The 26,697-nt window shown below is 47.4% G+C and overlaps 2 protein-coding genes across 2 annotated transcripts; both read left to right on the top strand.

Moving 5' to 3' along the window:
* The first annotated feature begins 252 nt into the window (after positions 1 to 252).
* On the top strand, positions 253 to 5,666 carry LOC150011801 (keratin, type II cytoskeletal 6A-like). The gene is made up of 9 exons (XM_090273215.1): positions 253 to 867; positions 1,802 to 2,016; positions 2,363 to 2,423; positions 2,579 to 2,674; positions 2,782 to 2,946; positions 3,429 to 3,554; positions 4,347 to 4,567; positions 4,788 to 4,822; positions 4,935 to 5,666. The coding sequence occupies exons 1-9, from the start codon at positions 328 to 330 to the stop codon at positions 5,168 to 5,170; spliced, it is 1,695 nt and encodes a 564-aa protein (XP_090129341.1). The 5' UTR covers positions 253 to 327; the 3' UTR covers positions 5,171 to 5,666.
* A 9,953-nt stretch (positions 5,667 to 15,619) lies between these two features.
* Positions 15,620 to 25,599, top strand: LOC150011800 (keratin, type II cytoskeletal 75). Its single transcript, XM_090273213.1, has 9 exons — positions 15,620 to 16,191; positions 16,720 to 16,934; positions 17,877 to 17,937; positions 18,294 to 18,389; positions 19,210 to 19,374; positions 21,273 to 21,398; positions 21,540 to 21,760; positions 23,127 to 23,161; positions 25,079 to 25,599. Exons 1-9 carry the CDS (start codon positions 15,706 to 15,708, stop codon positions 25,315 to 25,317), a joined length of 1,644 nt encoding a protein of 547 aa, XP_090129339.1. The 5' UTR covers positions 15,620 to 15,705; the 3' UTR covers positions 25,318 to 25,599.
* The last annotated feature ends 1,098 nt before the right edge of the window (positions 25,600 to 26,697 follow it).

Below are 26,697 nucleotides of genomic sequence, written 5' to 3'. Positions count from 1 at the left end.
AGACAGTGACTAACTCCTAGCTCAGTGAATTGAGAATAGTCTTAGTGTACTCAGATCTAGTCAAAGCTGGAAGGCAAGAAAATTTGCCCTGACTATAGGAAGCCAAAATACAATCTTCATATTTCACAACTTTTCTAATAATCCAGATGTGATCTCACTGCTTGTAAAGCCCAACCCTTTCCAACCTGCAAGCTCACCTTCCAGGATTGAGCCCAGCCCATTTTCACCATATATAAACTGCCAGGAAGCTCATCACACTCATCTGCTCCTCTCAGGTCTACCCTCCAGCTTCTCACGCCTTCTTCAGCCTTCTCATCTTCAGGAACCATGTCTAGCAAATCCACCATGAGGACCCAAAGCAGCAGCCACCGTGGCTTCAGTGCCAGCTCAGCCAGAGTCCCTGGAGTCAGCCGCTCTGGCTTCAGCAGCATCTCTGTGTCGCGCTCCAGGGGCAGTGGTGGCCTCGGTGGAGTGTGTGGAGGAGCTGGCTTTGGCAGCCGGAGCCTCTATAGCCTGGGGGGCTCCAAGAGAATCTCCATCGGAGGTGGCAGCTGTGCCATCAGTGGCGGATATGGTGGCAGAGTTGGAGGTGGCTGTGGCTTTGGCTTTGGAGGTGGAGCCGGGAGTGGATTTGGTTTTGGCAGTGCAGCTGGTAGTGGCTTTGGGCTCGGTGGTGGCTTCGCTGGTGGCTATGGGGGCGCTGGTTTCCCTGTGTGCCCCCCTGGAGGCATCCAAGAGGTCACGGTCAACCAGAATCTCCTCACTCCTCTGAACCTGCAAATTGACCCCACCATCCAGCGGGTGAGGACTGAGGAACGGGAGCAGATCAAGACCCTCAACAACAAGTTTGCCTCCTTCATCGACAAGGTGAGCCAAGAAGACCTGCGCCTCTGGTGGGGATTCCAAGTGCCCAAATTAGAGGACCGGCAAATGTCCTACCAGGGGGAGAATAGGGCGAGGGAGAAAGGAACTCAGACTGACTCCCCACGAGGGTACAACAGGCAGAAGCTGATGAAAATCATTTAGAACTACAGAATCTCTTAAGTGATTCTAATTCCTTTCTAGAAAAAAAATGTCCAACTTTTATAACTATGGAACAACAACAAAAAAAAGCAATAAGAAAATGAAATGGGTTAGCTTTACCTTCTGAAGAATCTTAAATATTAAAAATAAAATTCTAGGGGAAAACTGATATAAAGCCAAGAACAAAAGGGAAATAATGTCAAGAAAAAGGGGGGTGGGGAATTCTGCCTGAATTAGAAAAAAAAAAAAAAAGACTCAGAAACATTCACATGTCCATTGAACTAAAACTGTAAAACAAGGTAGTGACCATTGAGGGAGTTTGCTTTAGAAAAGACTTATGCACTAAGTGGAACATTGGATTAGAACCCAATCACATGAAATTTAAATTTAATAATCAGATTTCAAATATTTAATATTCCTTTAAGTGCGGCACAATCTTTAAAAAAAAGCTTTGTGCAATATATCAAAGAAATACTATTTTAAAAGTGTTTTGTGATTGCACATGTCAAAATAAAGAGTAGAAGTGTTGGAAGACACTGGAGGGCTCGGTAAATAACTAAGAGGGTGAGAGCCTTTCAAGGACCCAGGAAAATTTAACTGGGAAGATCTGTGGGGTCTGAAGAAAAAGTTTGGGGGAGTAAGAACTGTCAACATAACTTTTGGTACATGCATGGTAGCAGCCCAGCATGGTGGTGACCACACAGGCCAACTTAGGGACCTGACAATTGACATTTCATTCTTGCTTATTGTTGTCAAATAACCACTTGTGTTTCTCCAGGTGCGCTTCCTGGAGCAGCAGAACAAAGTCCTGGACACCAAGTGGACCCTGCTCCAGGAGCAGGGCACCAAGACGGTGAGGCAGAACCTGGAGCCTTTGTTCGAGCAGTACATCAACAACCTCAGGAGACAGCTGGACAGTATTGTTGGGGAGAGAGGCCGCCTGGACTCGGAGCTGAGGAACATGCAGGACCTGGTGGAGGACTTCAAAAACAAGTGAGTTGGGGAGAGAAAGGGGCTCACTTTTCTGAAGCAAACACTTCAAGAGCATTGAGTGCTCAGGTCCAGATGTGAGCATGATTTTGAGGCAAAAATATGCCCATAGAAATAAAACTCACAAATGTTGCCTAGAAACAAACCCCAAAATACAAAAAGGCCATAGATATGGGTAGGGGCAGTAAAGAAGAAAACAACTAATAAAGCATAAAAATCATCTCTTGGGCTTACTAGCAGGGACCCTCAATTTGGATATATCGATTCTAGAAAGTTCTGACCCCAGGCTGCCTTTTCCATATTATCTTCACCACTGACTCAGTTACATGTTACCCCTTTCTCATCCTAGATACGAAGATGAAATCAACAAGCGCACTGCAGCAGAGAATGAATTTGTGACTCTGAAGAAGGTGAGCTGACTAAAATGAGGGGTTCCAGTTTCTTTGCAGAAGGAGAGGGCTCTGGAGCCCTTACTCACATCTGAGAGAAGATGTGGGGAGGCTAAAAGATGGGCAGATGGGGAAGGAGAATTCAGCTGACTCCCTGTTGTGGGCTTATTCCCCAGGATGTGGATGCTGCCTACATGAATAAGGTTGAGCTGCAAGCCAGGGTAGACGCTCTCATGGATGAGATCAACTTCACAAGAGCTTTCTACGAGGCAGTAAGCATCTCCACCTCCCTTTTATTTCTTCTAATGGGGCTCTGCAAAAGGGTTGGAAACTGTGGATGTCACGGCAGAGAATGATCTGACGCTCTTTTGTTCTGCAGGAATTGGCTCAGATGCAAACTCACATCTCAGACACTTCTGTGGTCCTCTCCATGGACAACAACCGTGACCTGGACCTGGACAGCATCATTGCTGAAGTGAAAGCCCAGTACGAGGAGATCGCTCAGAGGAGCCGGGCCGAGGCTGAGTCCTGGTACCAGACCAAGGTGAGCAGTGAGTGGGCGGCTGCTAAGGAATCCCTATGCTCGCTGCCTGAACACCTGCAAGGCTACCAGATGTCGCTGGGAAAATGTACTCCTAGGAAGCTGCTGTCCTCTCACAGAATGTGTACCCTGAACTGAGAGAGTAGATATTTACAGAATTTATGTGCAATTCTAGTAAGTCAAAAAAACCAAGCAGCAGAAAAGGAATGTAGGTAAAGACCTAGGGATCTTTGCTTTAGTTTCACCATGATGTGGGTCTCAGAACCTAGTGCATGACATTGCTGGTTCTGCAGAGAGCTAGAAAGTCGGCAGTCTCATGACAAGGTTGGTCTGAGATTAGTATAGAGTATCCTGTGACCTAGTGATGTCAGCATTCCCTAGAACCTCTTCTGGAGAAGCTGTTAGGTTTAATTTATGAAAAGCCTGATTTCATGGTTAACATGCGAAAGCCCATACACACCACCTTGTCTCTCTGTGGACTGCAGTATGAGGAGCTGCAGGTCACAGCTGGCAGGCACGGGGACGACCTGCGCAACACCAAGCAGGAGATTGCTGAGATCAACCGCATGATCCAGAGGCTGAGATCTGAGATCGACCATGTCAAGAAGCAGGTATGGTGGGGACTAAGGAAAATAAAGACATCATTTCCATGCTAGACCACCACGTGGTCATCAGCCATCATTTGTGAGATGCCTGGGATTTGGGGGAAGAGTAGGGAGAGGAGTCCATGTAGTTTCTACTCTCAGTGAGTTCCCACACGTAGGAGAGATGGATCTCAACCCAAGAACATGAGACAAACAATTCCCTTGGTCAGAGTTGTAAAAGTATAGTCTATAGATATAGAACAGAGGTTACATAAGAAGAACAGTGATTTGGAAATACAAGAACCAAACTGGAAAAGAAACAGCAGGCCAGCAGGTGAGAAAGATTGGTGCAACTCTGCTCAAGAGTCAAGGTGAAAAAAAAGCAGCAACAGTCAGGCAAAGACACAGGACAAAGACCTGTGTCACCTGAAAATGTGAGATGAAAGAAACTCATCACCTCAATGAGGATGTTTGTAATTATATGCAAGTTAGTGTGACTACCAGATGAGATTATCAAAAGCTGTCAAGATTCAAAACAAGCTAGTGGGTCCGTTTCTTCCATTGTTCCCTGGTCCGTGTCTACTGTAGTATCTTCCACCTGTCAGCCCCCACATCCCCATGCAGCTGGTTAGCACAAAGGAGCACAGGTTTTCTCAGGTGACTCATAGCCTAGATAAGGTTTGCAGAATGGACAAAGACTAGAGGAAAAATGATCTGAGCTTTTTCTCCATGTAATCTGCGTTCTGAGGAAGAGGAAGCATGGTTAGTCCCTTCTGGAGGACTCATTTACAAGTTCATTCTGCCTTTCTCCCCTTCCAGTGTGCCAACCTGCAGGCCGCCATCGCTGATGCTGAGCAACGTGGGGAGCTGGCCCTCAAGGATGCCAAGAACAAGCTGGTGGAGCTGGAGGATGCCCTGCAGAAAGCCAAGCAGGACATGGCCCGGCTCCTGAAGGAGTACCAGGAACTCATGAATGTCAAGCTGGCTTTGGACGTGGAGATCGCCACCTACCGCAAGCTGCTGGAGGGCGAGGAGTGCAGGTGCGTAACTCACAACCTCCTCAGTCATCTGGGTGCTTCTCCATGACACTCAACCAGTGAGCACAAGTTTTAAGCACTGCAGTGAAGGCCGTAATTGCTGCTCTCCAAAAACCATTGAAAAGACAGCTTCCCCATGGATTGCTCTCACCTGGAAGCTTCCTGCACTGGTCCTACAGTGACTGTCTGAGGTCTCATGGTCCCTGTGTTTCCTCCTTCCTAGGCTGAGTGGGGAAGGCGTTGGACCAGTCAACATCTGTAAGTATCTTTGCTTCCCGACTTCCCTTGCCCTTGAGTTCTTCTGACTGCACTTGGGCTGGCAGAATGAACTCACCGGGTCTGTGTGTCCTTGTCCCTGTCCCCTCCACAGCCGTGGTGCAGTCCACCGTCTCCAGTGGTTATGGAAGCGCCAACGGTGTCGGCAGTGGCTTTGGCCTTGGTGGAGGCAGCGGCTACTCCTATGGCAGCGGTCACAGCCTTGCGGGTGGCTTCAGTTCCGGCAGTGGCAGAGGTTTGGGGGGTGGCCTTAGCTCTGTTGGGGGCAGCAGTTCCACTGTCAGATACACCACCACCTCATCCTCCAGCAGGAAGAACTACAAACACTGAAGTCCTCTTATCTGTCATACGTCCCATATTGTATCAGGGCCCCTGTCCAGGTGCATAGTCCTCTCTTCTGGTTGCTTCTTCTCTCCTGCCTCAAATTTCTCTTGACCCCTGGGTTAATCTGAAGTTGCCTAGTCTTCATTTCCTCTGTCTATGCCTGCTGGGTCTGAGCTTTCATTACTCACCCTCAGAAAATCAACCATCAGCGATTGTCCTGAAGACATGTAGACATCTTTATGATGTTCCCATCTTATTATCAGTTACATCAGTCTGCCATAATTCTGGCAAGAATTGGAACCTTCCTTTTGATGTCTGACTGTCCTGCTCATTATAACTCCACCCAAAAGCTGCCCGTAGGACATATGAGTTACATTTCCATCAGTGTCCCTAGATGGTATTGACACAGCATTCTCATGTACAGAGTTATATTCCTGCAATGTTTTTCTCTGCTTCTTTGCTTTCTTCAATTGTATTCAATAAAGCAGATTTTTAATACAAAAATTCTCTGTTCTCTTGTATTGCTGGTCACGTATGGTTCCAAAACTTTCTCATCCCGTGCAATGATCTTTTTTTGGATAACTATCTCTCAGCCCCACTGACAACTTATCCAACTTTATACCCAACTCTCTCGTCAGGATTATCTGAGACTCGGTTATCCTGTGTGTGGATGACTACCAACAACTCTTCAGACCTTTGTCTCTCAAGGTTCTTTCTCAAAAGGAAATCTTTTAAATAAAAGGAAGCCAGGGTCCTGGAACCTAAATCAGCGTAATATCATCACTGAGGGATTTTGTTCTTCCAGCTCCATCATTTAGTGGCCCAACCTGATCTCTGAGTCTCCTTGGTAACACCCCTCACTCCCCTGCTCCCAACCAGGGAAACATGGCACTGATCCTGCAGAGCAGAGGGCAGTTGGTAGGAAGGCAAAATGCTTGATTCCTTTATATGATAATGAAGACGCTTGCTTCAAAGTTGTTGTTCTGATATAACATCTGAGATGTATCAAACCAGTTGGTATAGAAAAGAGAAATCCCCAGATCATGGTGGATGGATTGTAAAAGCCACGTAGTGCTAAATGAGTTGGAATGGATTTCCTTTGCACCCAAAGATAGTTGGATTCCACTGACAAACTTCTTTTGACAAATGCTGGCCTAAATTTGTAGAATCATACACCTAAAACAATGAATTTGACTCTCCTTTAATTATACCTCCATAACTGTGAAATGAAATAAAGATGTCAAAAAATTCTATAAAATAAATTAATAAAACCTTCAAAAAGTCCTGGCTGCTGTGGCTCAATGGATTGAGCGTCGGCCTGTGAGCCAAGTGTCGCTGGTTCGATTCCCAGTCAGGGCACAGGACTAGGTTGCATGTCAGGTCCCCAGCTGGGGGCACTAGTGAGAGGCAACCACACAGTGATGTTTCTCTCCCTCTCTTTCTCCTTTCTCCTCTCTCTACAAATAAAATAAATAAATAAACTAATTAATTAATTAATTTTTAAAAAAACCTTCAAAAAGTATTGGTTAGAAACTTTGTTCTGAAGTGCTGTTGGCAAAAATATGAGATTGAAAGATGGCCCATGTGAACAGAGAACACAGTAGCATGGAGGTGGCAATGGCTGAGAAAAATCTCCTTTTGTGATTGGGTATGCAAAAGCCATTTTCAGTGTAAAGATATATGCAAATTTTGACAAGCAAAAATAGATTTTAGAGGTTCATTCAAATCTTCTCAGATATGAGTGTCAGGGTTCTATTTTGACTTTTAGACAGAAATGGACTACATCTCTCAGGCCACATTTATACAAGCTTATTCTAGAATTTGGTATTTTATGCCAGGTCTTATCTGCATGCAAAAATAAATAAATAAATAAATAGCAAGAAAAAATTCCTTGAGAACAATAATAACCAACTCAATTATAATAATATGTTGATAATTTGAAGCCGTGGCAGAGACCCGGTGCCCCAGGTCATGAGTCTACTGGCGGTTTAGCATTTTTTCATGGTTGTCCACAGGTTCGTAAGGGTTCTGCTGCTCATCTGGTCACTAGGAAGATCCTTGGGTCTGGGTGAGACTTCTGAGGATTAGTGACCTCTTACCTTTCTATTATATAGAAGTGCATTGTGGAAGCAGAACTTAGAAGCTGCCGTGCTATATCAAATCCCGGAAGCTAATAGGGAAACTTGTGAGCCAGGCTCAGACTCTGGTTATCTCTCTCCACAGGAGAAGCGGCATGACAACAGGTTACCTGCAGGCCTCCCTCTCACCACCCTTGAGTGAAGGCCAGCTGAGTACTCAGTTCTACAGAGGTCAGCTACCTGCCAGCAGGCTTGATGCTCAGAGTAGACATTACTATCTCAGTCACCTATGATTAGCACCACCCCAGACAAAATAGGGAATGCCTACTTAAATTTGAACTTCACATAAATAATTAAAATAATTTTGTATAATTATGTCCCAAATATTACATGGGACATACTTACTCTAAAAACTTATTTGTTGTTTATCTGAAATTCAGGTTGAACTGTACATCTTGTATTTTTATTTGCTAAATCTGGTAAATCTACCTACAAAATATAGATCTGCCCTCATATTGAACTACATGCAAGGGCTGGTGATTGGGCTGTTGCTTTGAATCTCTGTTGTAAAGGAGCAGACAACTGGCAAGGACTAAACTTAAGACCCTTTCCCCCCTAACCAGCCACTCTCTTCTACCTCATGACTTAGTTCCAGGCTACAGCGATCCACCTGCCCCCACACAAATTAGCTCAAATAGTCTTAAGCTCCCCTGGGGTTTCCCACAGTTTTTTGCATGGTCATTGACAATTCCTACTATCCATGCCTTCCACAAGTTTCTGTAATCTCTCAGGATTGATCCTGGGGGAGGGAGACAGCAGGACTAGCTGGCTAGCCATCTTAGCTGCAACTTGAACTATAGATTTTTTTTAAAGGACATCGTGTTAATTTATTATGTATGTGATTTACTTAAAAAGTTGTTAATATAGAAATAAGAGAGAAAGCAAGTAAGTCAAAATATTAATAGTGATTGATTCTGAGGAATGGGACTTTAGGCAATTGTTATTTTCTTTTTTGTACTTTTCTCTATATAAAGATAAACATCCTCATTTCATTGAAACACTACTTTTGTTACAGGCTGAATTAATACATTTTCTCTTCTGTTCCATTGAGCTCTTTGTGTGATTAGACCATTGTAATTACTAAAATTTCTATTCCATGTTAGTTTCTGATACAGTAATTCCTACTCATTGGTTGTTTTTTTCCCAATGTTTCCTGGTTATTCTTGTGCATTTTGTTTTGTTGTTATTGTTGCTATTAGGTATTCCTGGGTAGCTTAATAGTTTTTTTATTGTGAATTAGAACCTTTTCTTTCCTATCATATTTTCTAATTACTGAAGGGTAGTGGATGAGAATTATTGATTTCTATATCCACCCACCTTGCTGAACTTTATTCCAGTTGTTATGATAAGTGATGAGTAAGAGGCTGAGCTAGGATCCAAGGACTGACCTGCCTCCTTTCAGAATCTGTGCTCTTCCCCTGGGGTAGAGATGTGTAGTTTCCCCCAAACTCTGGTTCCATCGGTTGACTCTCTGGCCATGGGGACAGGTGCAGGTGCGAACAAGGAGGGATTTACCTGGCCCTCCCCTATCATTCCAGCCCTTTTCTTGCTTTGCTTGCCCTCTGGTGGAAATGCCACTCTCCTGGGATGCAGAGAGCAGACACAGGTGTGTGATCCTCACTTAACTGTGCATCTGCTGTATGATGACATCAGCTGGTGCCATATTCACACACTGAGGGCAACACTAAGCAGTGTTGCCTTTGGGTTTGAGAATCCAGCCCACACTGGGCAGAAAAAGAATGATGCTTTTGCCCAAGCTGGCACAGCTTACTGCTCTCTCCTCCCCCAGTTCTGGACTCGATCCCAAGCTTTATTTTCTTTCCTCTTCCTGAGAACCCTTACTAGTCTCTGAAGCCTTATGTTCCCAACTCTAACTTCTCGTTTATTCCTTGGTGATGAGTGAATGAGGAGTAGAATGTGACTATCTTTAGACTGTGTTACCCTTGTCTCAAAAACTGTCTTTCAGACCTCATTATTTGTTCATCTATGCCCAGTGTCACTCAGCAATACAGTTTAAGATTACCTGTGGCATAACAGGGTTCTGGGCACTGCAGATAATGTAGAGGAAGGTAGGTAATGTACATACTAAGTGCATGTCAGACTCAACTGAATCACGTGCCTACCCTTGAATAAAAATCCCTCTCATTTGGCAGAGCTAGAACTACACCCATAAGCACGTGCACACACACACACACACACACACACACACACACACACACCATATAAACCAAAAGGTAAGGACAATGTGTGCAAAGTTCATACTTTGTGACCAATGGCAAGTCTGACTTTAGAGAGGCTAAGTAGGGACAATTCTTTCAAGGGGAAATGTATAAGAAGTAGGAAGATTACATTTTAAACTAAATCCATAATATATCATGATGCCTAAACAACCTTATCAAAATAAAGATGATAGGTAGGTGCTTATCTCAATGAGAGATTAAATGCTCCAGGAAAACAAAACAAATAAATAAAAATGAATTCCATTTATTGCAGAACCATACCCTCTAAATAATTCCAGAAAAAAAAATCTACAGAAATCTCACAACTTCTCTGGAGAGATGATGTCCCTGCTTACAATCAGACCATAGAAACCCTTTGATGCAGAATGGAAGTTTTCTCACCAAGATTTAAGTGTATTTCCTGGTCACTATAACAACAACAACAACAACAAAAAAAAAAAAAGAGACTGGTCTCCTACCATAATGCCTTTCCCCTTTCTTCACACCTCCTATTTCCCAATTCATTCATCATTTTCATTAGTCTCCAGGCTCACTCAAGGTTGGCCAACTCTTGCTTAATAAACCAGTGCTTGGGGCAAATGAAAAGCGCTTTGAAGCATTCCTTTAAAAGGAATTGGTGTCTCTCGTTGGCCTCACAGGAGCATATCCAGAATATCCACCAGGAGGGAATCGCACAGAGGATCCAGGAGCATCCCTGCCTGTGGGGTCATATACCACTTTAGCCCCTTTCCAGAAGAAAGGTAGGGAAGGGGGAGAGCAGTGTCTTTGCCGCTCATATGTAACTTGCAGCACAGACACTGTGCTGGTCCATTCAGTGGAAACTATTTCATCCCATCAGATTCTAGAAATATATCTGATTCTGCACCATAGAAGCCTTCTGCAAAGTTGCATATCAATTGCACTTTGAGTGCACACAAACAGAGCTGGCTAATTGAAAGAGTCCTCTGCTGAGTCCTTCAAAGAGAGAAATTCTTTTGCAATAATGAGTCTCAGGCTGTAATTCCTTCATCCCTCTGTGTCTGGGCTTGAGAATGTTTACCCCTCTTAAATCAGACAACAACCAAGAGGTACCCATTCTCCAGTTACCTGGATTCAATCACTCCCAGTTTAATGACTATTGATTTCCTCTCCTCATTTGCCATCCTCATCATCAGGGTGTGCTCACTTGGTGCCTGCAGGTCAGCTGGGCATCAGGCTGCCCAGGATGAGACAGGGACTCCTAGGCCCAGACTGGCTGCCCCACAGGCCTGGCCCTCTGGGGGATGGTGGAAAACACAATCCCACATCCAGAAGCTTCTGCCTATGGAAACACCCTGGTAAATGATGCATCACTGAGATGTCTCAGACAGAAGCACAGCTTTACAGACAAGGTAGGTGTGCATTCAGCAGATAAACACAATCCCATCTTAAGTATACTTGGGTGGCTTCTGTCTATGATTTATCTGTGAGAAATGTTAAACCAAGCCAGCTCCCCAACCTCTCTTCCCATGCTCAGGAGCCTACGATCTTTTGCGTGTGCCCAAAGTGTGACCCTCGGAGGCAATAGGGTGACCCTCGGAGCCAATAGGGAAATCAAGGCTCATCTGAAGCCCTCAACTTCCCTCCTATGATCAGTTATGCCACTCACTGCCAGAAAGAGCTGCAGGGGGACCCTACTTCACCCCCACTTTCCTCTCCCAGCAGTGTCCCTATATGGTAGCTCCTGAGTAGCAACCAGAGAAACTTAGTGAAATGCTCCAAATCAGAGAACAACGAGGCCATTTAAATGGTCAGAGGTGAATGGCTCAGATGTACCTGGAATCCTCTTGTCTAAGTCCCCTCAGTCACTTTCTATGGAGGAGCAATGTGAGGGCCCCTGAGACACTGGCATTGCATCCACCCTCTCCCTACAGGAGGGGCCCCAACTGTGCTTCCAAGGCAGTGGGGAGCTTTTCTCCCTGAGTTCTATGACGTGATGGAGGCGTGGGGTGAATGTGGGCATCAGGAAGAATCAGAAGCCCTCCTAGGCCATCAAATGGCTGTATGTTCTTGTCCTTGGTGTCCTCATTTCTAAGGGCTTCTTCAAGTTCTAAAAGACTGACTCTGGTCCTTCACTTTAGTCCTCTGTCCTATGCACCCAGTTGGCAACATGTTCATGTGTGGATTATTGTTCCATGAATGTTCCTAAGACATGAGTGTCCATGCTTTGCCCGTGCACACCTGTTGGATGTGTCTGTAGGACTTGACCATGGAAGGAAGGACCATGAATGGAAAGAGCATTTCATTTGCTCCTAAAATTGATGGAAGGGAACTTGAAGGTTGCCTGCCCACCTGCACAAGGCTCTGCACCTGCCCATCCAATCTGGGCCCACATGAAATACCTAGTTACGTCTGTAGTAAAGGGAGCAGACCAGGTGAGGTCTGGCCATGTGGAAATACGTGTTCCAAGTCTTGAACCTTGGTGGTTTCTTGTGATCAACTGGCACAGTTAGTTCCTTTGGGGAGCAATATTGCCACTGAATGCAGACACAAAGGGGTCGGTGAGGTGGAGGGTCTGACCCCCATTGAGGCAGGCTAGGTGGCACCTTAGAGATACCAAACATTGAGGAAGTTTGCTGCCCTGACATGAACAGTCGAGGTTGAAAAGTGTTTCTAGTAGAGTCTCAGCTATCACCATGGAACTGTCTTCTCTACACTCAGCTGCTGGGTGTTGTAAACTGGGAGAGCCAGGTTGTGACTGCACCTCTAAATGGCCTCCACTGCCCTTTCCCTCTCAGTGTGAGCTCCAGGAGGGAAGGGGCTTTGTCTGCCTTGTTCACTGCTCTATTGCCTGTACCTGTAACAGTGAAATCTGGCACACAGTAATTATTAATGAACATTTTATTAACTATAAGCAAGACTTGCCAAGATAGTAGGAGAGGGCCAGCTAGGAGGGATCAGGGGTGGGTGGTTGGGGTCTAGGTCCTTAGAGACTGTGCCTAGGGACTCTGGCTCTGTGAAACAGGCCAGCCTGCTAGAGAGGGTTACCTAATCCCCTCCATCCCCCTCTAGTCTGCTCTTCTCTGGCCCTGACCTGGTTGGAAGCCAGAACTCCTAGGTGCACTACTGCCAACTCCCTCAGCTTTGAGAGGCATACTTCCATGCCCCTCTCCCTTCTTCCACTGACTTCCACAGCCCCAGTTGCCACCTGGCCCAGTCTCCTTGAAATCCACCATGGCCAAAGGACTCAGGGTCCTTCTGAGAATGGGAGAGATCACCCTAAGCAGGATGGGCAGAGAACAAGGAAATCAAAGAATTTGGCACTCCCCGCCTTGGGCACCTGAGCACATACCATCACTCTTGAATCCACCACTCCCCAAACCTAAAGAGAACTCCTCCCAGAAAGACCCAACAATACAAAGTTGGAGAGACTCAGGAGATCTGGAGAACAGGAAAGAATAAATAGTTTTTTCTTAAATTAGACAATCTGTGTCAAGTGAATTTCTGCCACAATTCCATCTGTGAAACACCCCTAACCCTCCGAGGTAAACTAACACTCAGACCACCGGAAAACCAATGCAGGTGGAAAGATACATTGATATGCAAGCCACACACAGGTGTCCTCAGGGAACAGGTGGAAAGGGGCTCATCTGAGAAGGCTTCCTGGGAGTGAGTTCTAAGCAGAATTATAATGAAGGTTAAAATCAAAACAAAAACCTTCCTTGGCAGGAATGAAACAATGTGTTCATAGCCTCTAAGTTTCGAGGTTTTAAAAGGGGTAGTGACACAGGTTGTCAGACCTAGACATTCATGTAGATATTGTCTACCAGGGTAAAGGTCACAGTGAAGGTCAAAGGTCACAGATGAGGGATTGAGGGAGAAGGAGGAAGTAAAAGACATCTGTTTCCATCTATTTCACAGAAGTCAGTGAGTAAGACAATCTAGCTTTGGAAACACTGATCCAGGTGGGAAAATGAGAGAAAGGAGGTAGAGAAGGAAGTGGGCCACTCCAGACAAGAGGTGATGGCTGAGAGAAACAAGAATGAGAAAGGATGAGATGGCAATGCCAAGGAACAGGGCCCCCGGGGAGGGGGTACGGGAAAGAAAGAAATGCCTTTCCACACAGGAAGCTCGATGGGAGAAGGCTTTGGCAGTTCCCATTCCCACAGGCATGCTGGCTAAGGCACTTCCCAGGCCTTGACCCTTTGTTTCATGGGAAGCTCAGAAGGCTTTAGTCAGCATGGCTCAGGTAACAAGTGTTCCTTCTTCTGGGAGAAAGATTATCATGCAAGGAGTACAGAAAACAAAGACAATTATTCTTTCCACCCCAAACGCATGCACCACCCCAGCTAGGACCTGGGAGCATTGGTTACCAGGTGAGAGAACGCCTGTGCTCCTCTTGGCCTATATCAACAAAAGCGATGATTCATAGGTTCCCTGTGGAAACTGAGACTCTCAAACAATCTCTTGATGGAGGAGAGGCCCACCCCCTGGCATTGGCTCCAAGGAGGAAATAGCTCAGACAACAGAGAACCACCACTCCAAGTGCCAAGCTGCCATTCCAGGCAGGGGAGCGTCTGCCAGTCCATTGGTTACTGTGTGCCTCTGGAAAGACACTGTGTGGCAAGACCATGGAATCTCGCCCTGCTTCTCATTAGCTAGGCAATGTCCACCTGCTTAATTTACCATTCGGGACTCAGCTTCATCATCCACAAAAGGGAGACTGAATGCATTTCAGTTCCTCTCTCACTCTGCCATCCTTCAAAATAACTGCATGAAGTGAGAGGTCAGGAAGATTAAAGAAGATCTAGCAATGTCTCTCTGACTCCCCCAGGGTAGACACAGGGAGATGAGAGGCAGATAAAAGGGGAGCAAGGAGCCTTGTAAACTTTTCAGTTGTAGACAGATGGGAGAGGTAGGGCACAGTCAACAAGACTAGCAGGGACAAGAATAAAAAAATCCTCTACTTGGCGCAACCTCTAGAGCTCTCTGATAAAGGATTAAAGGGTGGGGACCCCTGGCCCTCAGTAGGAGGTGTAGCCAGTCTGGGAGACTTCTGGAATAAGGCAACCTCAAACAGAACTGGTAAGTAGTGTTTTCGTGTCTACCACCTTTTCATAAGTTACCTAATGGGTTTCACTGTTGTCTTCCCAACAGGAACACAAGTCCATTAGAAAAGAAAAAGAATATGCATTGTACTCTTTTCAAATGTGCCACAGGAGAGACACACTGCTGGAACTTCATTCATATGCACTTGATAGTGTCAGAAGGAGAGAAGACGCAACCAACGTTTACTCAGCACTAACATGGCCAAGACATTGCAAAAGTTGTTTTCACAAATGAATGCTCACCACAATCCCATTTTAACAGACATGCAAACTGAGGCTCAGAGAAGTTCATGACTGACCCAAGGTCTCACAACCAGTACATGGCAGGCCTGAGATTCAACCCTGTCTCTCTATTCTCATAGCTTCTCTCCACAGCAGACAGAGGGCCTGGTCTTTAGAGTCACATTATATTATTAGAGTAGACAGGACATGCATGCACGCACATGTTCATGCTCCAGTATCTTGTGTCCTGCACAACAGAGATGGAAGCTTAAGAGCAAAATAAAGGGGCAATCAAAACTGGGTGGATTCCTGAGAAAGACGGGTGTAGAGCAGGATCTTCAAGGTCTGGAGGGACAGCTTGGTGGGAGGAGAGGGACTGACCGGGCTACGATAGCTGAGAAAATGCTCAGGGATGGGAAGGAACAGGAAACAGTAAATCACAGTCACTTGTACTGACACAAGATGTTTGGACAGGAGGGAGTCGGTCCCAGGCTTAAGAAAACGGTTTAGAAATGAGGCAGTGTTTTTTGAGTCCATTATAAGATGCGTGATTAGGACATGACTGAAAGCAATTAACGTGTTTCTCATTCATTTGCTGATCAAGTTGCGACTGGAAAGGAGTTTCCACATGGGGGAGGCTGCCCGGGGAACCAACCAGTGGCTCGTGCACCGTTTCCAGAGTGGAGCTGAGTGTGAACTCAGGGTTGGCAAATGCCTAGGGGATGCCATCAGAGGCCTCTATTAGCATTGTCCCGCCCCTCCTGGAGGCCCATAAAAGCCAACGGGCCTGGGGCTCCCCAGATACCCTGCTTTCTCTATCCCCCTTCACACGCACTCACGTGTGGAGCTAGTCTTGTCCCGCTTTCTCAGCTGCCATGTCCAGGCAGTCCACCATCACTTTTCAGACTGGCGGCCGCAGGGGCTTCAGCACTGCCTCAGCCTCCGGCCGCTCCCGCTTTAGCTCAGCCTCTGTGGCCCGATCCACATGGGGCAGTGGAGGGCTGGGAAGAATTAGCTGTCCTGGGGCTGGCTTTGGAAGCCGCAGCCTCTACAACCTAGGGGGGACCAAGCGGGTCTCTGTTGGTGGGAGCAGCAGCAACTTCCGAAGTGGCTTTGGTGGCAGGGCAAGCAGTGGGTTTGGGGTCAGCAGTGGATTTGGCTATGGGGGTGGAGTGGGAGGGAGCTCTGGTGGCCCTGGCTTCTCCATCTGTCCCCCTGGAGGCATCCAAGAGGTCACCGTTAACCAGAGTCTCCTGACTCCCCTCAACCTGCAAATTGACCCCACCATTCAGAGAGTGCGGAAAGAGGAGCGGGAGCAGATCAAGACCCTCAACAACAAGTTTGCCTCCTTCATTGACAAGGTGAGCCAGGAGCGGCATCTGCTCCATTGGGTTGGGCTGGTAAGACCTTTCGGACATGTTCTGGCCCAGAGGGGAAGCAGCAATGCGACAGCCTCCCTATGAAAGCACATCTGATTAACAGGTACCTCCAAGGGGCTGAGGTATTTATAATGGGGAGCTTGTGGGAATTTCTCCTTGTCCTTCTTGGGAGCCATGTGGACTGGTTCAGTCAACACCACAGATAGTTAAGTTGTTCTCTGCAGGAGGAGTTTCCACTAACCAGGCATTGTCGAGACTGTCCACCCAAGAGTCGAGGCTCCCCATAGAGGCCTCCAAACCCCACTACTCTAGTTCTGTGGAAGCCCTTGAGAACTTTGGGGTAGCTTCAAGGGCTTTCTCATCTTGACTTGGAGTTATCAAGTTGAAATATGGGTGTCAGGTAAAAGGTATGCTTTTCTTCTTTCCCTTATTAATTGGAATATTGGCTCCAATTAATTTCTTAAGTCTTCCCTGTTTCTCAAGATTTCATTCTCTTCTTCCCCACTCCAGGTGCGGTTCCTGGAGCAGCAGAACAAGGTCCTGGAGACCAAGTGGAGCCTCCTGCAGGAGCAGGGCACCAAGACAGTGAGGCAGAACCTGGAGCCCTTCTTTGACGCCTACCTCAATGACCTCCGTCGGCAGCTGGACAACATCACCACTGAGAGGGGCAGGCTGGACACTGAGCTGAGGAACATGCAGGACGTTGTAGAAGATTTCAAAGTCAGGTAAGTGGGAGATGGGCTTCTGGTCACACACAGTCATCTTGGGGCTCTTATTTATGAGTACCATAGAGATGAAAAGTTACAAATGCCGGTATCAGCTGGGAGGTTTGTAACTTGCAGTCATTATCCCATAAGATGAAGACAGCATGGTGGTAGGTAACAGAGGGACCCTCATCTCATACATCACTATTAACGAGAAGCCTATTCTTACCTCTCTACATGACCACAAAGGGATATCTATATCACCTAACAGAATATTGTTACTCTGGAAAGCATAATATTATTTCAAGGTTAGCAAACAATTTAACTGTACTGGGCATGGACTCTGTTATTGAGATGGCTTGCATTTCCAGGATGCACACTAGAGTATAAACAAGGCTACCTGGGCCTCCAGATTGATGATCACCCAGACTGCAGTAGGTGAGGTATCCAGTGGAAGGCAGTGGTCCCCACTAACCCCTTAGCTACCTTACTCTTGATTTCTGAGGTAGAGCTACACCTACTTACTAAAAGCACACTGCTCAAACGGTTGCCATGAGGTGTAGTAAAGGTATACCAAAATCTACCAGGAACAATGTCCTGAAACACGTTTACAGCAGGCACTTCAGGCAGCAAAATTTTTTAAAGATTAGAATTGTACATCTCTAAGAAGATGGAGTTGGCTAAATACCTACTTCTATTTCCATAAGTTGCATGCTCACTTTCTAGTCTTACAAAAGAAAGAATAAGGGAGAAAAAAGAACTTCGGGCTGGAGAAATTATTCTCCTTTCATAGAAGGAGAAATAGAGGTTAAGTGAATCACACAAAGTCACACACAGGTCAGCAGAAGAGCTGGAGAGGATTCAATGTCTCTTAACTCTGCTGCACCAGAACCCTCCCCCACAGCCTGGGAAGAGCGCCACCAAAAGCTTGTTCAACAGCACCCCCCTCTCCTCTGCTCACAGGTACGAGGATGAAATTAACAAGCGCACTGCTTCTGAGAATGAGTTTGTGGCCCTGAAGAAGGTGGGTGGAAATGTCTCTCAAAGGAGAAGATTGAAAACTGAATCTTGGAGTGTGGGGCGACCTGACCCCTTGTGCCACCCAAGAAAGTCACACAACCTGGAGAATATCTGGAGAGCTCAAACCTGCCAAAATACTCCCTCTGTCTCGATGGCCCCACTGCCCCTTGCTGAGGGTTTTGTTAGCCCAGGGAACTCAAGCCTCCAGTTCTTAGCAATCACCCACTCCCACCTTCCAAACCCAGATGCAGAGTTGCTAAACTCCAACCTAGAAGGGCCAGAGAGGAGTCTGCTCAGCTTCTCTTGGACTTGCCACTTGTGGCTGGGGTCTCAGAAGGGCATCCTGTGCTGTTGTTCCAGGATGTGGATGGTGCCTACATGAACAAGGTGGAGCTAGAGGCCAAGGTCAGCTGTCTGACCGACGAGATCAACTTCTTACGGATGCTCTATGAGGAAGTAAGAGCCTGCAAATGTTTTTATCCCTCCTAGGTCTGGCCCCTGGAAAGAAAGGGACGCGGCAGAGAGTGTCATCTCTGTTGCGACCCCACGGGGCATCATGCCCCAGATCCTCCAAGCTGGACCCAGGAGAACTGCTTGAAATCTTGCCACACTAAACCCTACTCCGGCTGTGAGGTTTATTCCCTTCACCCCATAGTATATCAAGGAAGGAGTGCTGATTCTTGGTTCCCAGGTCCCTGGGTCACATTCCCAAAGGATCAAGACCTGCCTCTCCATTCCCCCTCCCAGAAAAATTTGAAAAGCAGTGAGCCTCAGCTCACTCGCCAGCTTCTTACCCTCTGAAAATGCTTCATTCTGGGCACTACCACTTTGAAGGCAGAGATCTGGGCCTGTGGGGAGGGACAGAGAGGCAGGGATTGAGAAAGACATGCTGTGCAGGGGGCAGAGAGTCCTAAAAGTCATCTGATCCTAAAGAAACCTTTTATGCCACCATGTGAATTAGCATATGTCATATTCAACTACATGTAATTTGGATCAGAGGACACTTACCCACCCTTTATGTCCAGGGAAAGCACCCAAATGAGAGTCTCGAGAAGCGATGCTAGGGACACAGGCCCATCTCACTGATCTATGACCCAGACACCTCTCGGGATTGGTATGGGACCCATAAATGCTGGGAGTGCCCAGGGAGGAGCTGAAAGACCCCCTGCCAGGAATGCTAAAGAAGCGCTTTCTGACCTGGATGGGTGGTCAACCATAGGATTTCAAGATCACTTCTTTTTATGTCTTGATGACACTGAGTTTACTGGCTCTGCAGGAGCTGTCCCAGATGCAGACCCAGGTCAGCGACACATCTGTGGTGCTGTCCATGGACAACAACCGCAGCCTGGACCTGGACAGCATCATCGCTGAGGTCAAGGCCCAGTACGAAGACATTGCCAACCGCAGCCGGGCTGAGGCTGAGTCCTGGTACCAGACCAAGGTGAGTGTGGGCACCTCTGCGATAGGGTTCAGGACTAGTGTTCTCTGAAACCCCAAATCATCATCTAACTATTAGCCATAAACTTTGAGAAACATATGAGCATTTCCATCTCTTTAACTTTGCAAAAGCACCTTGGATACTATGAAAACTTAGCTCAAAATGCGTATGGAAACCCAATCAATACACCCTATTATGTGGTCTGGCACCCAGAACAGCCACCGTCCCCACATCACTTATGATCTGGTTGGGGGCTGGGCATGACTCTGAAACATCCGAGGAACAGTCATAAAGCTGTTTCTAAAGGGCTCATTTATTCAGTACATGCTCACAGAGCTCCTACTATATGCCAAGCAGGTTACAGAGTTGTAAATAAATAAACTGCAAACAGAACCCCAAGTCTGGGAGGCCATAAAGTGCATGGATGATCTTGGAAGGGAAAAAGACAACATTAACAAAAAGCTTCCAAGAAGCAGAGGGTTTTCATTCCACTTTGGAAGCAGCGAGGGACAAAAGAAGGCAAAGGAGCCAGAGGTGTTCAAGGCTGAGCGAGCAGTTCTGTGGGGCTGGAAGGTGGAAATTAGCACTCTGCTGAGCAAGAGAGTTTGTATCTGGAAGAAGAAAGCTGGGACAACCAGAGAGAGCTGCTGTTCAAAAGTGCAGGCGGCCAGAAGAAGGTCTGGCTTTGGAGGGTATGGTAGGCAGGTTAGTCCAACCCATGAGACGAGCCCCCCTGCCAAATTCAGATGCTGTCAGGGGCAGCTGGTCATGTGCAAGCTGGCCCCTGTCCCTTGCCCTGCTCTGTGCTCTCACGCCTTAGTCCCTACCAGTGCAAGACTGTGGGAAGGCAGAGGGTGTCAGCTGCCAGGGGTGCACAGTGCAGAGGCAGCCCCTTGACCATGAGTGGAGGTGGGATACACTTAACCAACCATGTGGAGTGGTTGAAATTTATAGCCAATAATTAGTTTTGTTGGTAAATCTGTTGTTCCCCTGAACCATTTTCATCTAGACACAGAGGAGCTGAGCTATTCAGCACTTTCAAAACCCACCAGATATTCACTGTGGCAGGGGGCCTTCTTTCATTGGGAAAGGTGTGGCTTTCACTCCAGTCTGCTAGAGGGGACAAAGTGCATTCATTTCTCCAAAACAAGTGTGTCCTGGATGTGCACCTAGGTGAGGTGGAGAGCTATTCTATTACAAAGTCTTCAGAGCTGGATCCTCTACAGCTTTGGCTCCATCCAACACCAACTCCTTACATCTTAGTGCTGTTTCCCCAGCACTGGTGTCTGCAGGGAGACCAAAATTCATGATCACAATCAGCCTGGATGTATGTCCTATGACCACGAACTCCCCAAGGAGGGTGACCAAGCCCCCTCTCCTTCCTAGAGCTCACCATGCTTCCTGCCCCAGGGTCCTCACACTGTCTGTTTCCCCTGTCTGAGATGGTCTCTGCCCAGCCAGTCACTTAGCTCACTCCCATCCTTCAGAGCACAGCTCCAGCATCTCCATCTCTGGAAGGACTTCCCTGATCACTAACCCCACTTCCATATCTAGGTCAGGTTCCTTTATTACACTCTTGTAGGAGTCTTTGAATTTCTAAGGGACACTTACCTCAGTTTGGAACTACATATTCAATAATATGCTGATTTGATTAACGTCCATCTCCCCCAATAAATTATAAGCAGGGGGGATCTATGTTCTTTGTGATATTCCCAGAGCCCAGTACATGCCTGTCAAGTAGATGTGCTCAAAAAATATCACCTGAGTGAATGAGCGAGGGGATGTGTGAGTGATCAGTGAATGGAGGGGCCTGCTGTGGCACTGAGGGCCAGGCCGTGCACACAGGCAGTGTCCAGCCCAGGCATTTGACAAGATGACTAGCTCTGCTCTGATTCCTTCAGTATGAGGAGCTGCAGGTCACAGCGGGCAGACATGGCGATGATCTTCGAAGCACCAAACAAGAGATCGCTGAGATGAACCGGATGATCCAGAGGCTGAGAAGCGAGATTGACAATGTGAAGAAGCAGGTAAAGTTTTGGCAGGGCCAAGAGCTCCCTGCACACTCATTTCTTCTTGGTCATTCTGCCATGTGTACAGGACTCCAGCCAAGAAGCACCACACATTCAGGGGCTTCCAATAAGGCTCATGGCTTATTCCTTTCCTCACAGTGTTCCAGCCTGCAAACAGCCATCGCTGACGCAGAACAGCGCGGAGAATTGGCCATCAAAGATGCACGAGCCAAACTGGTGGACCTGGAGGAGGCCCTGCAGAAGGCCAAGCAGGACATGGCCCGGCTGCTGCGGGAGTATCAGGAGCTGATGAATGTCAAGTTGGCCCTGGATGTGGAGATCGCCACATACCGCAAGCTGCTGGAGGGCGAGGAGCACAGGTGAGGGCAGAGGCAGTAACTCCATCCCAGCTGCCTGGCCCTACCCAGGGGCTCAGGTTGCTGCAGGCTCCTCACCTGGAAAAGAGAGCAAAATTCAGGTGGAATTGGGTTATGACAAAGAATGCAGGTGCAATTTTTTCCAGGTTAGTCAATCATTATCAGATTCCTGTGTCTGAGGTATGACTACTTTTAGTACCCCATAGACATCTTGGACCTCATCAGGTCCAAGTAATCAAGTTCTAGCCAAGGAGAAATTTGGTTACATGGCAGGGCTGAATATGTGTCATGAAAGGCTCTGGACTGAAAACAAATTGTCCTAGAATTTAGGCTTACACGCCTGCCTCTAACAGGCTGTTTTACCTGAGGCAAGTCCGTATCTCCTCTCTGGCCCTCAGTTTCTTCAGTGATAGAATAGAAGCCAGGCCACATGATCTGGCTCAGTGGGAGATCTGTGCTCTGCTGTGTGACTGAGAGCAAATAACTTAACCTCTCCATTCCTCAGTGTCCTCACCTGTAAAATGACAGTAAGCACAGTCTTTAGCTCATATGTTTTTAAAAGGGTCACTATAGGGACTATACAGGAAGCTCTTAAAATAATGCATGGTATAAAAGTGTTCATTAACTGACAGTTACCATTCAATTTAGTGGCCAAGGACATGGGCTCTGGTGTCAAATGAATCTGTCTTGAAATCCAGCTTTGTGACCATGGGCAACTTAATTAACCTCTCTGAGCTTCAGTTCCTCTGTCTGTAAAGTGGAGATAATAATGCCTACTTTATGAGGTGGTTGAGAGACTAAGTGGCATTATGTAGGTAACAGGTACCCAGTAATTGTTAGCTCTCTTAATGTTCTCAGTATGTATTTATAAATGAATGCCACTTCTGTCCTCAAGATGCTAAAACAAAATAATTCTAGTTGCTACCTCGATGATAGACCGATTGCTAGTGTTATGTTTATGACTCAGATTCCTCTCCACCTACAATAACCTCAGCAGTGCCCAGTGCATGACAATAGGCCATTGTCGAGAGAGAACTCTTCTGGTTCCATGACAAGCCCTGCCTTTTCCACTGACACCAGCGAATGATTAGCTTTCATTTTCATAAGGTGTCTACCTAGTTTAAGCCCAATATGTGTCTCCGGGATTACAGGTTTTACTCCTATAAACCTCAAACTCCACATTATTTCATTCATTAAGTTATTGTTTTTAATACTATTAGTATTTAAACAATTTCAACCCCTATTTTTTGGCAACAAAAGCAATAAAAGTTTTTTTAATGCATTTAAAACATTTACAAAAATGTCATTTCAAATGCCCACAAGCTTCTGGACACAATAGTAACCTCCTTCTCCCCACTCCTTCAATCAGGCTGAGTGGAGAGGGTGTTTCTCCCGTTAACATCTGTGAGTATGACATCTCTTGCGCTGTTTGGAGTGTGTGTGGTCGGGGGGTGGGGGGGATGGGCATGCATGAGGCATTGGAGGGGATCCCCCCAAAAGGGCTCATTTTGAGAAGGTTTGAGGTTTTGAATCTGTTAAAAAGAGGGCCATCTTAGGAGGCCCTCTTAGGAGTCCTCCACATCACAGTCCTTACCTTTTTCAAGTGAAAGGTGCCACTGAGGGGGCTGCACTCCTTCCGCATGGGTTTGGAAGACCCACAGGCCACACCTCCCACCTCCCAGGTCTTCACCTCATTCCTGTTGGGGCTGCAAGTCTAACTCAGAGATGAGTGTTCAATGCAGACGGAATTTATGAAAATTCCTGGTCTGCTCTCAGTCTTCGAAGGCAGCCTTCCTGCTGAGCACAAGGGCGTTGCCATTGAGACAGCTTGGGAAGAAGCCCCACTGCTTAGCTTAACTCTGCAGATTATAGCTGCAGCACGTTACCAAGCATTTACAAGGCAGTGAGAGCCTGGGAGACATGGCAGGTGGGGGCAGCTACTAAGAAACAGGAGAGGTTAGCAAGCCGGCCCAGCCCTGCACTAGGAAGAGCAGAAGGCGTCACTCACAGAACTCAGTGCTGCCATCTTTTGAGTCCAACAGAAATGACTTCTACAACTTATACTCCACAGGTGACTTTGGTTGTCTTGATGTGGGATCCACAAAAGTGACTGATTGTATTAGCCAATGGTTCTGGAAGGCAGAGCCCTCTGAACCACTCAGGTGTCCTTGGGAATGGACGTCCCTAGGAATAGACAGCTCAACCTCTGAAGTTTCCTTTCTCTTGAAAGCACCTAAAAGTCTGTATGGCTTTCCTAGGGCTGCCACAACAAAGTATGCAAACTGGGTGGCTTAACACCACAGAAATGTATTGTCTCACAGTTCTGCAGGTTAGAAATCCCAGACTGAGGCGCCGCCGGACCAGGCTCCCTGTGAAACCTGGAGGGGAGAATTCCCCCTTGCCTCTTCTAGCTTCTGGCAGCTGCTGTTGCTCCAGTCTCTGTCTCTTTGATCATGTGGCCCTTTCCTTGTGGTTTGTCTTTACATAAGGACATTGTCCCTCTTCTTATAAGGACACTAGTCATAGTGGATTAGAGCCCACCCTAATGATTATTCTCCTAACTTGATTATATCTGCAAGATCCTACTCCAAATAAGGTCACATTCACAGGTACTGGGATCAACATGTTTTTGGAGGACACAATTCATCCCACAGTCTATTTTTTAGTTCGATTTTCCTTCCTAAGAGCCCAAAGTAGGATACAAGATGTGTAAGGAGATGGTGGTTATAAAAGTTAGGAAAAGAGCAGGCTGGGGAGAGAATAAGAGCCAAGTTAGCTGGCCAGTGGGTCATCTGTCTGTTGGTCTACCAAGAATATTCCAGCCCCGTTCTGGGATTCAGAGCACAGAGGCTGGTGTACACCAACTGAAGCACATTGGTGGCCCCTGTGAGCTTATAGATGAAGGGAGACACCAGAGCCAGGCCCACAGAGGGAGACAGGGACAGAGCAACAGAGTAGAGCGTGGTGGGATCAAAGGTGAAGGCAGGGGGACTGGAATAGCTTCCTAGAGGAGAGAAGTCTCCATTAAGTTCTGGAAGAACAGAGAGGCTCCGAGGAGCAGAGGGGAGGCAGAAAGCCATTCCAGACTGGGAGAGCGCCCAGAGAGAACCAAGCTGAGGCCTAGGACAGTGATCTCACTACCCAGGGGGGAGGGGGGGCGGCAGGAGAGGGGAGCAGTTGGGGGGAGTAAAAGAAGACTAACAGCTGCCTGACGAGACCACCCCCACCCCAGGAACTTCAGGGCACAGGCCCTGACACTCTAGGTTCCTAGGTGTCTCTCTCCTGCCCTTGATTCTGACCACGTCTCCTCTCTTCCGGCAGCTGTGGTCACCTCCACCATTTCCAGTGGCTACGGCGGTGGCAGCAGCATTGGAGGTGGAAGCCTGGGTCTCGGTGGGGGCAGCGGCTACTCCTTCACCACCAGTGGTGGGCACGGCTTGGGCGCAGGCCTGGGCGGCTCCAGCTTTAGTGCCGGTAGCAGCCGGGGCCTCGGGGGCAACGGCTCCAGTGTCAAGTTTGTCTCTACCACATCCTCCAGCCGAAAAAGCTATAAGCACTAAGTTTCCACCCTGCTCCCTCACCCCTGTCCTGACACCAGATCTGCCCACTGACCTGGGTCTTGCTCCTGCTCCCCTTCACTAGGCCCACCTGTGTTGCTAGGAAGCCTGGCATCCTGCTTAAACCCCATTTTCCAGCCTGAGCCAGCCTCTGCCCTCCTGACAGTCCTCAGACTGCTCTTGGTGCTCTCTCTGTGCCAAAGCACAGAGACATTCAAGATTCACATTCAGCTTGTCTTGCAGAGACTCCCCTTCAGCCCTGCTTTCCTCCTTCCCCCCAGATGCAGAAATGGGGAGTCTTTGTCTCCCAGGCTGTCTTAATGCTCAGTTGTCAACCCTGTTGTCTCATGGCACTTATAAGCTGTCTGCTGGGAGTGAGGGCTCCCTCTCTCCCCTCCCTGGAATGTGTCGATTAAATGTATGTGTAATGTGTTTGGTGTCCAGTCTTCTGTTTGGAATGGTGAGAGAGCACAGAGCAATTCTCCTCCTCCCCCTCTTCCTTCTCCAGGTCTCCTCCCAGCACAAGGAACCCCACACAAGGAGTGCTCAAAGCACATCAAACCTTCCTTCCCCACTCCCACCCAGAGCTAAGAAGGCTGGACTGGGAAGAGATGGGAAGGACAAGAGGGCAGACTCCACCCCCAAGCTTCTGCCCATTTCCTCCCATCTCTGGTTGGGATGCCTTCTTTGAGAAGCCCAAGCCTCTGGGCAGAAGCTCTACCCAGCCTCCTCTCTACATATGTCATGCAGGGCGATGCCATCCCCTCCAAAAGCCTGACTGTTTTCCAGGACACTGACGTAGGGTGGGCTGCCCAGCCCTCTGCCAGCAAAGGGGCCATTGTTCCCTGACAGCTTCAAACTTGCAGATGTGAGCAGAGAAATAACAGGGCAGGAGTGGAGTTAAAAGTCCGCCCTGGGGCAGTGCTTTCACCTAGCAGAGGAGACATTCATGCCCATAATTGCAGCAATAAGACATCCGGAAAGCTCCCACATTCCTGAGTTTACAATCTCCCCAACCCCTCTCATCAGGGAAAAGTTGGGAGGGTTGAAGGGGAGAGGAAGGCTAGCAGCAGAGAAATGACACTGAGAACAACTATTAGACATCCCTGGTGGAGTCAGGTAGGAGCAAGTTAAGACCTGGGACAAGAGGAGTGGTAGGGACAGGAATTTGGAGTGAAATCCCAAGTCTACTTCTCTTTGACAAGCCACCTAGTCCATCGCTAAGAGGTGCAGTCAGACCGCTGGGCCCCAACATCGGCACAGTAGTCGCTAGTAGGCAAAGTCCACCAAGTTTCTTAACTACTGTGTGCCTCAGTTGCTTCACATGCAAAACAAGAACACTAATCACCACCACATGGTGTTGTGTATAGATGAAATGAGTAG

The sequence above is a fragment of the Furipterus horrens genome, unplaced genomic scaffold (genome assembly GCF_987537825.1).
Source record: "Furipterus horrens unplaced genomic scaffold, mFurHor1.1.pri manual_scaffold_4, whole genome shotgun sequence".
Taxonomy (NCBI): Eukaryota; Metazoa; Chordata; class Mammalia; order Chiroptera; family Furipteridae; genus Furipterus; species Furipterus horrens.
Note: the sequence above shows the minus strand (reverse complement) of the source record. Positions and strands in the feature narration are given on the sequence as shown.